At 31.0% G+C, this 18443-nt stretch overlaps 1 protein-coding gene across 2 annotated transcripts in view; it reads right to left on the reverse strand.

Moving 5' to 3' along the window:
- Positions 1 to 18443, reverse strand: part of LOC126734995 (uncharacterized) — a 62807-nt gene that overhangs the window by 41576 nt on the left and 2788 nt on the right. Inside the window, exon 2 of one of the 2 annotated variants that reach the window (XM_050438864.1) lies at positions 12294 to 12435. In XM_050438864.1, coding sequence (XP_050294821.1) covers positions 12294 to 12424 — 131 coding nt within the window. In that variant the 5' untranslated portion in view covers positions 12425 to 12435. Of the gene's footprint in view, positions 1 to 12293; positions 12440 to 18443 lie in introns of both variants that reach the window. The other variant, XM_050438863.1, reaches the window with a different exon arrangement.

An 18443-nucleotide genomic window follows, 5' to 3' on the forward strand; every position in this document is an offset into this window, starting at 1 on the left:
TTGAAACTGGAAACTTCTTCACTGAAACCAACTAAATTTGATTTTATTAAAGCCTAAAAATTGACAATACAAAAAGGTAATAGTAATAAATCATATCACATTTTCTTACCAGAAACCTGTTATTGCTGCAAATAAATTAAAACATTACTCCCGATATTAAAAGAGAACTTCTTAGGAAAAGAAAATTATTAATTTAAAAAAGATTGTTTTATGAATTATTAATTCATAAAACAATCCTAACCCATGCTTCCAACATATAAGTCGATAAAGTTATATGAAGCTTAGGGGTTTAGGTGAGACGGGAGATAAATATGGTCGCTCCATCGGCGAACTATTTTTTATTTTTCAGAAAATTTAAATAACTTAAATTTCATAAAGTCTCATAAATTCGAATATCACGAAACAAACAATAAATATGCCTACGCCTCTGGTTGTTCTAAAGGACCGCCTCCTAAAAAATCTGACGATACGCCCACCGGTATGAAAGTTGAATGTGGCGGAGCGAAATAGTCTGCCACCCAAGATGGCCGATTGATTCTGATTGACTAATTTTTGACGTACATCAAATATGACAATAGTGACATTTTAAGTGTCGGATTTGACGATTGTCAAATCCGACCGAGAATCATGTCAAGCCTCATGATTTTCTTCCAATTTTAAGTAATTTTATAGCTTTTTGTAGTTTTTTTAAGTTATGGGTTGATAAATTATTTTACAAACGTGCCAACATCGAATCATCGTGCAACTACATAGATCAGGAGACAGGTAAATTTCAATTATGACATACCTAAGTGTTTTCTAATAATGTTGAGGCGCATCTTACATGTTTTATCATTTTCCAGGGTATACCTATTATAGATTCAATTCTATTTTGGACATATTTATGTCATCAATTGAGAACAGTCAAATTAACATTTTTTTTACAATTCAGTTTTAATTCTTGGACCTCCACTGGGAAAATGTCTAGTATTTCCTTTTCCTTGTCTTCATCTAGATTAAGATATTCGTACAAATATCCTTTATGCACTAGTTTGTATATTAGAAATTGCCCAGACAGTCACACAAATCACAGATTTTTTTAAATTTCCATTGAATCCATCCTTACAAAAATCTTGGAAGATCAGTCTGTCTAAAAATGTCTGACTAAAAGTTACGACTTCTCTTTTTGTGACCAGCATGACATTGTAAAACAAATTGATTAAGATAACACTAGCTTAATAATTTATAAATATTTAAAGGATTTAAATCAAAAGCAAACTTTAAAACCACAACAACAATCTTTAAATGTTGGCCATTTAAAAAAATAGAAAAAGTTTCGACAATCTAAAATGTTTAAAAAAATAGACAAAAATCTTGAATATCCTTATTTAACACTCATGAAAAACAATCAGAATTCTTTTTTTTTAACTTTTCAGCTAACAGATAGCGCTAGATATTAGATAGAGCTAGATATTAGTAGATAATATCTTATTTTTAAAAAGTCGATTCAGCTTTTTGAAAATCTCTAAATTTAAATTATTTTAATTATCGCTTAAATATTTTTAAAATGCTTAAGCTAAATTACCTGAGACATTTTGATAGTAAATTTACAGTCCTATTTTATTTACTGACCCATAACTAAAATCATGGTATCTACTTAAAGTAAAATTATAGACTAATATAAAACCCTTTAAAGTATTATTTAGAACCTTAATTGTGATCGTAACTACTATGATATTCAATACTTCAATATTTAAAAAATATATATGTTTAATTTTTTATTTACATATGTTTGTTACATGTTTTTTTATAATGTTTTAAACTCTTATGAAAACAAAAAAAGCAGATAATTTTTTCTGAAAATCCAGAAATTATTAGAATTTTCACTTAAAATATGCTGTATACCTGCAACAATTCCATTTTTCACATAAAAGGTCTTATTAATACCATACTTACAGTATTTAATTTAGAATAGATTGTAACTATTTTTATGCGTATTAAAACCCTTTGTTAAATTTATTTTAATTCATCTTAAAATAAAATATTTAAAGAGTTTATTTTTTTTTTTTTTTTATTTTAAATTTGCTCCCATACCTATCGTGCCAATTTCTAATTCTTGGTAAGTATCTATATCTAAATATCTTAAATGTTCTAAATAAGTATTATCTTAAGAAGTAAATTTAAATCAAATAAAATTTTAGTTGATGTGTTAATTCTTGTATAAAGTGTTTTCTGTGGCCAATCAGTTTAAAAATTGGCTCGGCACGAAACGGCAATGATTTTGCTGTTGTAGTAACCGAGCCACTCAGATAACCTGTCGATATATAATTTTATATATATTATATTAGATAGATAGATAGATTAGATTAGATATGATAGATATTATATTAAATTAAAAAATATTGTGTTTTTAGGGGATCAATATGATGGCCTTACTTTCAAACTTTTAATATATAAGTCACGCCCCATAAATTCCTTTTTGAGACACAGATAAAGTTGTGGAAAACAGTCAAAAAGAAACTCAAATCATATGACAAATGATGTTCTCTGTTTTGCCAAGCAAGGTGGCCGACATACGATGCCGATTTTCACCATACAAGCTTCATGTGATTTTGTCCAACGAGGGTCCTAACGTGGTACGGTTTGTCGCCATTTTGGCGCTGGTGGAAACGCCATGTGTTTCGACGTGTTCATTTGGGTTGCGGGACCAATCAGTTTAAAAATTGGCTCAGCACGAAACTAATTTTGCTGTTGTAGATGGCACGCCGCACCTCTACTGTGCTATGGTGTCATAGTGGTTTTATTTTAATAGATATGCGGAAATAGGTTGTCGTATGCAGCATTGGTTTCAAAGGCAATCAAAATCATTTCCAATCGATTATTATAATTTTTTTATTCAAATTGAATGAGATTGAACTTACGAAAAGGTTAATGTTTTTTTTTAGTTTTTAGAGAATTAATTCGCATATGAAATATTGTGTTTTTAGGAGATCAATATGACAACTTTGCTTTAAAACTTTTAATAGATAAGTCACGCCCTATAAATTCCTTTTCGAGACACAGATAAATTTGGCGAAGAATACAATTTTGTATTACGTTTGTCTTTTTCTGTTCCTGTTGCACACTGACTTTTTCTCTCTTTCGTTTGCGCATCTCATCGGCCACTTGAATATGGTTGAGTAGTAGTAAAGATTTCTACTTTAGAGAGACAGTCAGTCATACGATGTTTATGGTGTTGTTATAGTTTTCGCAGTTTTAATTGATTTTAAAAGATAATAATAATAAACAAATTTACTCTAACGTCGACGTGCAGAAAATGTAAAAAATGGATGAAGCAATTTTCGTATCTAAGTTTAATGTCGTGGATTGCACATAGCAGTACAGTAAGTACAGGCACCATCGAATACAATTTTTTTCAGGCAACTTAAAACTAAAATAACTCAGCCTAGGTAAGTATTTGTGTTTTTTTTTTTAATTAACTGGCGAATGTGCTTAGTTTATGCTGTAGTAATAGTTTGAAATTATTTAATATTTTTTAGCTTTTTTTAAATTTTGCTGAGAATTTATTCCCATTCGAAAATTGCAGGTTAAAGTAGATATAGATACTACGAATACAAAAATTTAAAAGGAGGTATTTTTGCCTGTTGAAGGCAATTATTCAACAATGAAATACAACAGTTTATTTGTTATTTTTAGGAAAGATTATGTGGCCGATGAGCTCTTAATGAGGTTATTAAAAGGAAAATGAGTAAGCACAATTTAGCAAGCAACGTAAACAGCAACCAGCTCTATGTTAAAGGATGGTTCTAGGCATTAAATAAAAGAATGAATCATTACTAATATCTTAAGTTTTAAGGATTAAGTTGAATGTGGAGGTCAAGTAATACTCAAGCCTTTTAAATCTTTTTGCTCATTTGTTTTGCCAAAATTGTCAACGGCCTATATTAGACCTTCTTCAAGGCAAACAGAAAAAATCGGCATATGTTCGCCCTGAACGAAGCTTAATAGAAGCCTAAACGTTGAAAACCTAAATTTAATCCTCAAAATTCAAAACAATTAAACTGGGTCACTAAAATAGCATATTAAATTACAATTGCCAATTTCTGTTTATTATTATTATCAGTAAAATCATTCATCTGTCAAGTTTTTTTTCATTTAGCTTTTACTTAGGTAAGTATTTTAGTAGGATTCAAACACCATTTAAATGTGTATAACTTTTATGACACTGTTACATGCGGAAAACAATAGTTTAATGTTATTTCCAATAAATGACTTATGTATAATCTGTTAGATTTCTTTTTGAAATTAAATTTGTTAAAAATTATAAATATGAGGATAATCACATTATAGTTTTGATACTATCTAGGCAAAAAAAAGCCTGTTTTCACCCCCACCAAAGTGGCAACAAACTGTACATGCATAGGTAAGGTATGTAGGGCAGTTTTCACTTTTTCTTATTTGATAAATTCGTATAATAGAATAATTACATTTTTATCACTTAAATCTATATTTTATTTTTATACGCAGCCGTCGCGATTTCACCAATTCACATTAATAAAATGTTAAGAATAATAATATTATATTGTATTATTTTAAAAACCTAAAAATTAATACTAATATACTTTTTTAGAAGCATTAATTTATTATGGCTCTGACGTCAAAGTTCTTACTGAAATTTTTTTATATAAACGCAAAAAATTTGTTTCGCTTTGCAATTATAATTGATAATTAATATAGTAAAATAATACAGGCCTCAATAAAAATGCAATTAAACTAGCACTCCAGATCATTAACAAAAAAATATATTTCAACATCTACTCTAAATAAAATAGTGATTTATGTAACAAATGTTTAAATGATCCTTTTTTTAGGAATTGTAAATTCGACAATGGCACATGCGACAATTCGCATGAATAAAAAAGAGAAGTTTTGTCACACGAGTAACAAAATTTTTTCTACTACTACAGAAAATCTTTTAAAAAAAAAATTAAATAACTTTTTATGCACTAGTGCGTAATGTTTCAACAAATAACTGTATAATAAATAATATGTTAAAAGCCTTTCGTCCATGAGGTATAATATATTTCTGTTTTTGAAATTGGAAATTTAAAGGAACTAATTGCATTGCTTTTATTTCTTGTGCTATTGCATCCACGATAAGCACGTTTACGTACTTCACTACATTTACCATTGGATCAGTTTAAAATAGCTATTCAAAAAGAATTTATATTATAATATTAATATAAAAATATAACCACGCAAAAAGCCCCCGACAGAAAGAGGATGTAATAAAGGGCTAGTAAAAATTACCACGCACTCTGAGTAGTACGCCGTGCATCCAACACATACTATTACGTGCAAACATAATTAACTTCCTATTTTTCAATCAATGCTAACAAATTTTTCTTCACAATCCGCCGTTCGGCCGTACTAGTAGTCACGATTTGCAAATGGGCATCTTCCTCGACGCTCCATAGTCTACAGAGAACTCACTAACATCAAAATAATACTTATAAATATAAATATCACTTATATGTCTAATTCCATCACTCCGAACCAAACTTCGACTGAACTGTCAACTGACTCTGACGCGGCGACGGGACTTCTTATTGCATATTGGGCTGACCATGATTCTGGCATAGAGTGAGATCCCAGGTCCCCCAGACGTTACTTAATTTCTCCCGCTCGAAATTTTCAGAATATGTACAGTAATATATGTCTAAGGACACATGCATACCCGCTAGCCTGGATACGAGGCCCTTTTACAGGGAACAGGTAAGAAATGGACGTAAACATATGACTTTCCTTACTTAAATTCTTCCTGTTGGTTTTTGGATATGTTTTACAAAATAGTGTAAAAAATCAATATCCAATATTGCCAGATACTTCCTGTCGGCGGAAACTTCCGCCAGACGCTTTAAAGTTTCACTAAAATTATTTGTATCTTACTTATTTTCTTACTTTTAATTTTTATATATGACATTCAGGGGACTGTTTTAATAACTTTTGTATACAGCCAGACCAACCCCATGGGCCAATCATCCCCCCACACACCTGCTGCTGTGCGCTTACACACACAGCATAACGTTAATGCAACGACAGCATTATCCATGCGCTTAACTGCGAGCGAGATAGTTAGTCGGGTATATGAGATGTATATGATAAGAGAATTTCTTTCAGTTTGTATGCAACCACCACTTCTCTATATTTTTGTGTTTTGTGCTTTCGACGCAGTTTTGTTTATTATATTGAATGCTTTTTTTGGGTATTTACAACCTATATATTTGTTTTTGTTCTGTGTTTACAACGTGCAGTGCGGGAACATAATAAAATTATTTGCAGTGTTCAACAAAATAGCATAGCTGAATTATTAAAATGTGTTTTTTGTGCTAAAACTGATGTGAATTTAATATTGTTTACTGACGAAACATTTAAAAAGTGTAAACAAATTTTAAAATGGAGAAAGGAACATCACCTAAATATAAAGATGTTATTTTGCCAGATGAATTACTTGAAAGTTGTTACCACACACAATGTTACAAGTCATTCACTAGCTTAATGAAAAAATATTACTCGTCAAAATCGAAAACTATAGCTGAATCTAATGCTTCAATAAGCAAGTCGTTAGATGCTACAGCAGAGAATGTATGTATAACATCTTCATCGGTACCCAATTTAGCTACACAGTGTATTGAATCACATTCATCTTTTCCACAACTTCGACTTCAACATCTACTTTATCAGAATTTTCAAGTTTTTTATCTGCAACATCTGATCCCATTATAATATCTGAGCCAGCTATTTTACTTGAGTTATAAGAATCAGTTAATGACAAAAAATTTACTGTTAGATGATGTAAATTCAACCTCTGAAGTTAATGTTTCGATTGAACGTCAAGTAAATCTTGATAAAAAAAGCCATCTGTATGTGTGTCAAATGAAAATCAAAAAGATTAGCACTACATCTCTTTGACAAAAACTATTTTTTAAATAAAGTAAAAGAAGAAACAGGAGATTGAAATGAGTTAATCAACAAATTAATTAATTATTCACGTTCTAATGTCTGTTATCATAAAATTTGTAAATAGGATTTTTTTTATAAAATGTCACTTACTAAAAAAAATAAAAGTACTTGGCATGATGTACGCGAGCAACATAAAATTGGTTTTGCTGGTCTGTGTGCTTTTATCAGAGAGAATGTTATAATATAAATATTATATGCAGTTACTTGAGAAGTTAATGATGAATATGCAGCAGGAAAGACAAAGAATTTTACACCACATATATTAGAAATGAAAATAGTTAAAGAATTCGGTAAAAAATACTAACTTTAAAGAGAAGTGGTGGTTGCATATAAGCTGAAATTCTTCTAACAAATCAGGTAGCGTCCTCTCGCTTGGCAACGGAAACTGTCGTTAGTTATAACAGTTTCCGTTGCCAAGCGAGAGCTAATTGACAGTTTGATGTGCCTAATTGGACCAATCAAAATGGCAGAAAGGCGTAGTCAAATTAAGGCGGGAAATCAAATTTCATTCAATCTGACAATCTTATCATTTATAATCGTAATATCTAAAGCAAACGCCTAATCAAAAAGGTTACTCATAGAGAAGAGCATTTTGATTAGGTGTTAGCATCAGATATTGATCTGAACAAAAATAAAACTTTTCTGCTTTATTTTACATCTATGACAGTGTGCTAACAATAGTGTACGACATATCAAATTGACCAAACCAATTGGACAAATGAAAATAAAACAATGTTTTTCTTTAATACATTTATTGTTTAATTTTCCTTGAAAAAAAATTGTTTAAAATATATACATAATATACAATAATTCATTATAATAGACATTATATAAATTAGAAAAATTTTAAAATTAATTAAAAATTCTATAGCAGAGTGTTATCGAAAGAAACAATACATCCGTCTACAAAACAAAATTGAAAAAAAAAACTTTTTGAAAATGAAAACAACTTTTTAGTATAAACATATATCATATACATATAATGTATTTGTTCTCTTATAATACTAACAACATATCTTGGAACTATATTATTAATAAAAACTTAATTCAAGGACAGATGTTCACCTAAAATAAAAAGAAACTCTTAACAAACACAAGTTGTAAGAAAAACATTAATTCTGATCCATTCCGGGTGCTCAGGTCTCTTAGTCGCTATACCGATGTCTTGTCTCAGTGAACACAGGAAGTGGTATGATACAAGCAGGAAATAAAATTTAAAAAAATAGGCAGTGCAAACCTTATAAATCAATTTACAAAATGATTCATGTGAAAAAAAGACTAAATAAATGTTTAAATAAATATGTATTGTAGTGTAAAGCCAGCACTATCAGCATTATTAAAATGTGTGGAGAGAACAGAAAAAATTCTATAGCTCAAAGTCTTAATAACATTTACATTGCATATCGCTCTCCATGTTTTTCTTGACATGGGAAGTGAAGGAAATTAAAAAAATCTTTTATTACTATGTTTCTCAGAACCATTTAAAATATACATACTCTTACATCAAGGAAATTTTCAGGAAAATGTTAAATCAATTTTTAATTATTAAATGAGAGGCCAGACATTTTGTAATATGTATTTATAATAATCAATTAAAAATGAAATACTTGAAAAGTGAAACTTCTTCATTGAAATCAACTGAATTTGATTTTATTAAAGACTAAAGATTGACAATACAAAAACATAATAGTAATAAATAAAATCAGATTTTCTTACCAGAAACCTGGAACTGCTTTCTGCAAATCAATTAAAACATTAATCTCCCAATATTAAAAGGGAACTTTTTGGAAAAGAAGTTATGAATTTAAAATAACATCCGTAAAACAAATAGCAAACTCAACCCACACTTGCATTCATTGAAATGAAAAACAAACTGAAATGGTATGACAATGACAAATGATGTTCTATCAGTCAATGTCAACAACTGTCTGTCAGCTCCCTGTCAATTTTGCCAAGCAAGATGGCCGACATACGATTCCGATTTTCACTATACAAGCTTCCTACATAATATTGAAGAGTAGGCCATGGAAGAAAAAACAAATGCCCAAAATCAACTTGTCAACAAATAGTAAATTAGGCAGTCCAATTTGTGTTCGTTGCACACATAAGTAAAGCGTTAAAACTATTAAAATGCCTTTTACAAATGATATGCTGTCGATATGACTGCGGTATATTTTGAATGTTTTTAAAATGCGGAATTGGCTCAAAGAGTATACAGAGCTCGATATCCAAATCGGCGTTTACGCGATGCGAGGATTTTTTCGCTTTTAGTGCGAAATTTGCGTAATACTGGCAGCTTTCAACCTCAGTTGCGAAGACACTCGGCTAGAACAGAGGAAGACAATATTATTATTTTCTTAGCATACGTGGAATTCAATCCCCACGTTAGTACGAGAGCAATGTCTCGCGCGTTGGGTATATCATGTACTACTATTCTAAATATTTTAAAGGATCACAGGAAAGTTTTTATGTCACAAAAAATACTACTAAATAATATGTAAATATGTAATTTCGCAATATTACATATTTACATATTATTCTTCCAACTTTTTAGACTGCGCCCATATCATATGGTTTTACGTTTTACATCAAGCCTTGAATCACGAAGACTTTGACCGACGGTTAGATTATTGTCATTGGATGTTGGGCAGAATTAGGGAAAATAGAGAATTTTTATCCGAAATTCTTTGGACAAATGAGGCCACTTTTAGGACGGAAACATTAATTTGCATAATATGCATTATTGGTGTGACAAAAATCCTCACTGGTTGCGGGAGGTCCAACATCAAGGCCATTGTGAACAGAGGTGGATTGGGCGAGGAAGTCTATTTCCTTGGCTACCCCGATCCTTGTTGAAAGATATTGTTTTCCAAATTCAACCAACAACGAGAGACGACATGAAAATACGAATACAAGAAGCCATTCACAACCTGTCAAGAGCAGAAATTAAAGCTGGTGTAATGTCCACGCATAAGCAGCTTCAACAATACATTAAGTTTGATGGAAGACAGTTCGATCATTTAAGGAGGCATTAGTTTTATTTCAAAATCAAAAATATAGAGCAATAAAATATTCTTTCTTCGATATTTCAGGCTACAAATAAAATATCGAGATACGGTTTTCACTGGCCTATTTAGCTATCATTTCATCACTATCATCAGTCGTTTAGGAGTTACAGCTGTTTATTTAAAAAAACATTAAATTAACCTCCCACCACTTCATTTTAATAGATACGTCACAGTGTTAAACAAAAATTACTCGAGTAAAGCTTAGCTTTAAAAAGTATATATTTTCATCATTTACTGGGTAGATTACACTGAAAAATCACTTAAAAAGTTTAAGATGGTGGTTACGCTCCCTGGCGACCATTTTGGAAATCTCAAAAAATATTTTTCACGGTATTCTTTCGGCACTTTAATCATAAAATTTTTTAAGTCTCTACGACGAATAGTTTCCAAAATACAGCACTTTGCATTTTTATCTGGCCACCCTGTACAGTTACCAAATATCTTAAATATCTCTGACAATGCTGCTATATTAGATGCGGCGAATATTAGATGTCAATAAAATATGAATAAAAAATATTTTATACTAATTATTTTTTGTACTTAATGTTGAAAAAAACCAATAAAATAAAATTTGATTAAATTAATTACTATTAAAAAAACTTTATTTGAAGTATTAATTAAAAAACGTATCGTTTCAGCATTTAAGCCTAATAAAATTCAATATATATCTGTATAACTTTATATTAAATCCTTTGGTGTGTACTGAGTTTTTTGACGAATATTAAAAATTTGAAATTAATATTTAAGAAGATTTAACATTTTTTTTTTATTATTGTTGGCAAGAATTTAAACCTTTTGACTTCGATCATTTCTTTTCCACGAATGAGACAATTAGGACAAAAATTAGATGTTTTATTTTTTGAATATTGAAATCTTCTAGTAATGATTTCACGAAATTTATTATACTGCAATTAATTAAATTTGTATGGAAATAATGCTAAATTATTGTTGATATTAATCAAAACCATTAACCACTTAATTTCATGAAGCCATCTTATACAGCCGACTAACTATCTCGCGGCTGCATACAAAAGTTATTAAAATAGTTCCCTAAATGTCATATATAAAAGTAAGAAAATAAGTAAGATGCAAATATTTTTAGTGCAACTTTACTACGCCTGGCGGAAGTTACCGCCGAGAGGAAGTGTCTGGCAATATTGGATAATGATTTTTTATATTATTTTGTAAGACATATCCAAAAACCAGCGGGAAGAATTGAAGTAAGGCAAGTCATATTTTTACGTACCTTTGTTACCTGTTACCTGTAAAAGGGCCTCGTACCCAAGCTAGCGGGTATGCATGTGTCCTTAGACATATATTACTGTACATATACTGAAAATTTCGAGCGGGAGAAAATAAGTAACGTCTGGTGGTCCTGGGATCTTGGACTAGCAGATTCGCTGACCTTCCACGCGTCTCCAGTGACGTCGTGCGGTGTGCCACTTGTGTACGGAAATAGCGGAGAACTAGCCGGTATTCTCGGCGTTTCCAATCATAGATAAAGAATATATATTGGGTTATTGGTTATTGTTTCCAATATCGTTACAGTATTTCGGTTTTGGTCTAATCGCTTGAAAAACTCGCCATAATGCACAGAACAAGGAATATTAATTCTGCAGGAACTCTCTCTCTCCCTCTCTCTCGCTCTCTCTTAAGGTTCTTTTTCAATTAACTTATTGTAATACTCGATATTTTGAAAAGGAATTTCTAATAGATTAGAAGAAGCAAGTCGAATTGCAGTACTAATGACATTAAGGAGAAACGCAATAAATCTTTGTACTAGTTTAAATTTCCCAACGTCTAAATGTTTTTTTCGATATTCTACGATCTTCTATTCCTAGAAGGTCCCGGCATCTAGCCGGACCCAATCAACGTCCGAAGAGCTGCCTCACTTCACCAAAACCTGATAATTGAATACTATTATATTTCTTTTCTTTCGCTACTATTTTTAAACTAAGTGACCACGGGTCCTCAAGCACAATTCGTGAGTCTTGGCGGGTGCTGCCCGACATAACCATTAAATTACCAAATGCAAGTGAGTTAAGAAAAGTAACATTCTAGCGATGATTAAAGACACGGACTCTTCTTAAAAAATATATATTTGAATTTGAGTGCAAAAAATTACCTAAATAATCATGATTTGATTTAAAAATTAGAAAGCAAGATAAGAGCCTTTTAGGGATATAATTTCTTATACCATATAGGAGCCATATATATTCTTACCTTATATCCTTTATTTGAAATGAACTGATTACTGCTAATTCACTATATGGAAAATTTAATATCATAGAATTAAAGGAACATTGCTCTTGAGATTGTTGTACAATTTCTTTGGTTCCTCTCATATTTTCCATTCCGGCAGATTGTGTCTAAAAATAATTAAGATTTTATTAAAAATTATAATATTTAAAAGATCTGAAATATTATATTGCTATTTAATACCAGGATATTATTAGAAAATATAAAATATAATAAATATTACAATAAAAAAGCACCTCTCGGTCCTTTAGACTTGGTTGAATGGGAAAAGAACATACATTATATAACATCTCTGAGAGACACTAATACTAGGAACTGTACTTCCAAGTAAAACAATAAATGATGCACCATTAATAAACCAATATAAAGTGCATTCACGATCAAAAGAACAAATTCACCTAAAATTCAGATATTTATTTCCATTATTTTTTGGTCACACAATTAGTATTGTCACTTGCGCGTTTTTTGAAATCAAAAACGTCTATACAGGCTGCCTCAAGCAGAAATTCTGGCGTCAACATTCATTTTTTAAAATAGAACCCTCTGTATATTATACCATTTTAAAATTCTATGATATATTCTGGATACTTTTTGTATATAGCAAACCATATGCCTAAAGTCAATAGTTTGTCAAATATGACGTAACACACTAACGAAACATATGAAATTAAAAGATACCAATTTATTCTAGATTTATTGCAACTGATTTTTAATTTGTTGTCCATTTGATTTAATACGGCCTTTGCAATGAAAATGTCGGTAACTGGGTGTCTCAAGTAGAAACTATGACGTCAATTTTAATTTTGTATGTTATTTCTTAGAAAGTAAGTTAACCTTATTATTTCGTAAGTTTCCAATTTTAGAGTCTACTGGATAACGGTTTGTCATGCATTTGTGAGTATAATTGTCATATTAGTTGTCATATCACGCAGGATTTTTTAATAAAATGCATTTATCTGAGAAAAAACGAATTGAAATTCTTGATGATTGGTTTTGGAGACCAGGACTTTCTACAGTTTGAACTTGTCCCTGCTTTAGTTGTTTTATTCCTTGATCCACAAGAGGCTCACAGATCTAGTAACAAGATATGGCTTCAATAAGACATGTCATCTCATCACTTTGCCATCGCCGTTCGATAATTTCTCGATGCAACTTTTCCTAACAGATGGACGACAAGGACTGTTTGAGTGGCCATCAAGGTCACCGGATATAACCGCATTAGATTTATTCTTATGGGGCTATTTGAAGTACAAAGTTTATGTGAATAGACCAAATAATGTTAATGATTTAAAGCAAAGAATTCGACAATAAATTAGACTAATTGATCCGCAAGTGATTGAAAATGTGCAATTGGTTATTTACCGACTTTAAAAATACATTCCAGTAAATGGACAAGAAATTGAACATCAGTTGCAATAAATTTTATGTATATTTTTGTTTTTTAATGTCATATGTTTCTGTATTACATAAAATTTGACAAGCTATACAAAAAGTATTCAGAATATATCGTAGAATTGTAAGATGTCATGATAATCAGGATGTTCGATTTAAAAAAAATATTGTTGACGCCATAGTTTCTACTTGAGGTACCCCGTATAGAACATTTTTATTGCAAAAAACGAGCAAGTGACACTGCTAATCGATGTGTCCGAAAAATAAAAGAAGAAAAAACCCCTAAATCTTAAATTAATTTGTTCCTTTCATCGTGAATGCTGTATAGAAACTTAATAAATATAATGAACATATTTTGTCCAAGTACAGGGTGGGCACTTTATCGAATGTAATGCCTTTTCGGAAAAGAAAACACTTAATAACTTTTTTATTTTTCATTTGGTTATCTTGATGCCTGTTTGGATTTTGCTGCATCTCATTTCAGGTTTGCTGAATCTTTAGAATTAAATCTTCCCTTGTAAATACAGGGGTTTTCGTAAACTTTATCTTTGATAGTACCCTATACGTAATAGTCTAGCGGATTAAGATCCGGTGACCTGGGAAACCACACCACTGGTCCAATACCATTAACAAGTTCATTATTTAAGTAATTTTTTCCCAGCCATCATTGTGGATAATTTTAATTTAGCAATTCTCTCACACCTAATCCAATTTATTTCAAAAGTATACGGTTATTTGGAATATTATTTTAACGTTTTATATTTTGTTCATTATTACCACGCAGGCCAAAGTTTCAAAAAGTCTGATGAGTTCTAATAAAAACGCGAGCATGTGGAATTTTTCTATTAGGGTAGCGTCTATGATATACTACGTTTACGAAACACTGACAGTAATAATCTTTTGTGTTTTATAGCTTACTCCAAAATTTGTAAAAAAAATAGGTCCAAATGCCTAATAAATTTATTTTCTTTTAGCAAACTTCGTATTAAATTTAAAAAAAGAAAAAAAAAATTAATGTAAACTAAGTGAGAATTCCAGTAATAATTTGAATGACATAATCAAAATAAAATCAGTGACATACAATTTTTTTCAATAAAATTGTAGATATTTCCGTACGCACGGCACTGGTGGAAGTAAAATAATAATTTTTAAATAAAAACTAGTAAAAAATGGATCTTTATTATCTAATCTAACGTACCAAATTTATCCTTTAAGCGCCTAAAGTAATTTGAAATTTTTGATGTTTTCTTCGGTAGTAGAAAAAATTTTGTATTTTACACGTGTGTAAAATCCCCTTTTCTTATTCATGGGAGTTGTCGTATTCGCCTACGACTCATGCGACAAGTTTCCCATCCATCAAAAAAGGATCATTTTATACACTTGTTACATGAATAGCTATTTTCTACTACCGTGCGTAAAGTACTCACTTTACACGCTTTCCAGGTTTTATAAAGCTTCACGTTTTACGCACTATAATATATAAGTCGGCTACTATAGTTGTCACATACAGTGTCTTTTTAATGCGATTTTTCAAAACTCTTTTCACAGAGGAGTAGCTAAGATTCCTATTTTTAAAATCTTTAATAAATTTGGTAATCATAAATTCTTTTTATTTAATTTTCCAAAATAATACGCAGGATTTATTAGGGCAACTGACCTTTTAAAACAACTTAATGCTAAACTTAATTGTAAATCAAAGTAAGTTCTGAAAACTCCTGAAAATTCTAGGTATTCTTGATTATAGTAAAGTCATTTCAAAAGTTATCGTAAATATTTCAATTTTTTTCTTATACCTCGATTACTAATACTAATGAAATCTCCGATCGATATGTCATTTGAGGTTAAACCAATAAATTATTTGCCACTTTAGTGAAAAACTAGATACACATTTACACTCACCGCCGAACATGATAGGATATTAAAAGAAGACCTTCAAAGTATACGTTTAGAACGCTGTAATCAAGAAGAAAAAAGAGCTATGAAAACTATGTTTCGATTTTGGAGATATATTCTGTGACAAGATTCTATTAATTCACTAGCAAAATTTAAGATAAAATAAATTTGTCAGATAAAACTCCTGTTTTCACTAAAACTAAAAGAACTCAAAGAACAAATATTCAACATGCTATAACAATAAATCATCAGAGAATCAGTTTCCCCATGGTCAAGTCCCATATGAATTGTCTCCAAAAATGCAACTCGATGCATCTGGTAAACGTAAATAGAGAGTTATCATGGACTTTAGACGATTGAATGAGCCTACAATCGGAGATAAGTATTCCCTCCGCAATATAGCAGATATTCTGGACAAATTATGTAGAAGCTAATATTTTACCACTATAGACTTGGCGAATGATTTCCACCAAATTTAGATGGATCACTTTAAATTTTCCGAATACCCGAGTAATGGCTAACATCTTTCGAGGACTTCCAAATGAAATCCGTGTTGTTTATTTTGATGACATAATCATTTTTAATACATCTCTTGAGGAATACATTTCTCGTTTTAAGTCTTTTCACGGCTTCGTTAATGCAATTTTAAACCAAAGAAAAATGCGAATTTCTTCGAAAAGAAGTTCAATATCTTGGACACGTTGTTACGTCTGGTAAAGTAAAAGTCAACCCAGATAAAATTTCCGTTATCCAGAAATTTCTTATCCCTAAAATCCCAAAGAAAATTAAAGCTTTCTTAGGTCGTCTAGAATTCTGAAATACTTCTCCTAAAATTACTAAGCCCATGACAGCTTCTTTAAAGAAAAATTAAACTGTAGTTTGTTCTCCAGATTTTATCAAATCCAACGAATATTGTAAAAAAATATTTATTAATGCAAGCCGATGTTAAGTCTTTAAGAATCCAGAAACCTAATTAAGAATCCTGAACGAGAAGAATGGATAGTCGTCTCACGACAGAAAACTATAGCTATACAACAATGCGGACAAAACAAAAACAATATTCCAATATAAGGCACTTTTTTACTAGAACTTAACCCCATCTGTACTTTATACATCCGAGATTTCTACCATGATAGCAAAACTCATTCAACTACAAAGAGCTGCCAAAACTGACATGACGATGATTAGTCACACCATAGATTTGCCAGCTACTGAACTCACAATATTAACTTAATGAGAAACATACAAATCATGAGAGGACCAAAAATAGAAGCAACCTATGGACCATTATCCTCTATCTCCTAGTCAGACGACCAGTTGGTCGTGTTTTAACCTTTTTAACTTTAAGGTGTTTATTGTAATTATTTGGTTATGTTTGCATTATTTTTTAGATCTGATGCTGTTAGGAGCGGAACACGTGTCACCACTAATTAATTAATAAACGATTTTAAGACTGAGACTTTGGGTTGTTCTTTTTTGATATAGCTATTGTCGCTTACTTATTACTGAAGAATTTTAAGCTCATCTCTTGAGTAGGAAGGAGTTACGGGAACTAACCCACTACTCCAACCCTGTATATCAATTGTATAATAAGCCTTTGTCAGCAAATATACCTTATAAATTTGATAGATCTTGTTAATATTTTATTGTAACCGTTCTTAAAAAAAATCGTTCTTTGTTTTTAAGAAGCAAATTTCCGGAGCTACAATTTCACACTCATCTGTTTGTCTCGGTATATCTGTGATTGTACTAGAATACGAATACTAGTACGAGAGTCTGTTCCTAGTTCCATGCCGGACTCTATTATTATGCAGTTGCAACCTCTAACGGAAGCTTAAAAATTATTTTAAAATGCAGTCCCATTGTAACAAAGAAATTGCCGTAAATTGCTATGCCCAGTGACATTTGGGGTCCGGTAAAATTAAAGAGACGTCTAAAAACAGATTTTTTTTGAAAATTTTTACATAGAATGCTGAGTGTGGTAAAAATATTGATAAAAAAGTGAGGATGATTAGAAAAAATACAAAACTTTCGAAATTATGAAGGTTTTTCTACGTACGTTAAATATGTAACTATTGCCGGCTTGCACAAGGTTTTTTAGCTCTTGATTTTGCTATAATTAAAAAATATATATATTGGGGCAATTTTGGAACTTTTTGGGAGCTATTATTGTAAATTTATAGCATTTTTTATCGCTTTGTACCTCTTTTAACTTTCCGGAGTTCGCGCGCGGATTGTCACTCCGCAACTATTTTATTTTGTCGTTAATTTCGACAATCGACAACCCGCAGCGCTGTCATGATACTAATACTCAAGATATATATATAAATACTAATATTCCAGTAATAGTATCATGCAGCGCTGTTATATTAAGTATCTTTTTATCCCGGGTTCTCCTACAGTCAGTGCTCATTTGTGCGTTGGTGTGTGCGTTTATTGCCAATTTATAGCCACTGCGGACTGTGAGTCCGCGCGCGAGCGTTCAATTTAAATATTTTTATACGTTTTTTTTTGTTAAGCTTGTTGTGCAATGGTGAGTGTTATTATTAAAATTTAAGATAGATTATTATTATTTGTACACTTTTATAGATGGCGTGCTCCTGGAGTCGAGAGGAGGCTCGTTTGCAAAAGCTCATGCAAGAATGTTTGGAAGAAGATGATGAAGAAGAAGACAATTTAGAAAGGCAAGATTTGGATAGTGATACCGAACAAGAAATTTCGGAGACGGAAGCCACTGATGAAGTCACTAGGGGAAATTACCCTGTGTTTATTGGCAAAGATGGAACTGAGTGGGCCAAACATATGACGAAAAGAAATGTGAAAACCAGG

This window comes from Anthonomus grandis, chromosome 4, assembly GCF_022605725.1.
Source record: "Anthonomus grandis grandis chromosome 4, icAntGran1.3, whole genome shotgun sequence".
Taxonomy (NCBI): Eukaryota; Metazoa; Arthropoda; class Insecta; order Coleoptera; family Curculionidae; genus Anthonomus; species Anthonomus grandis.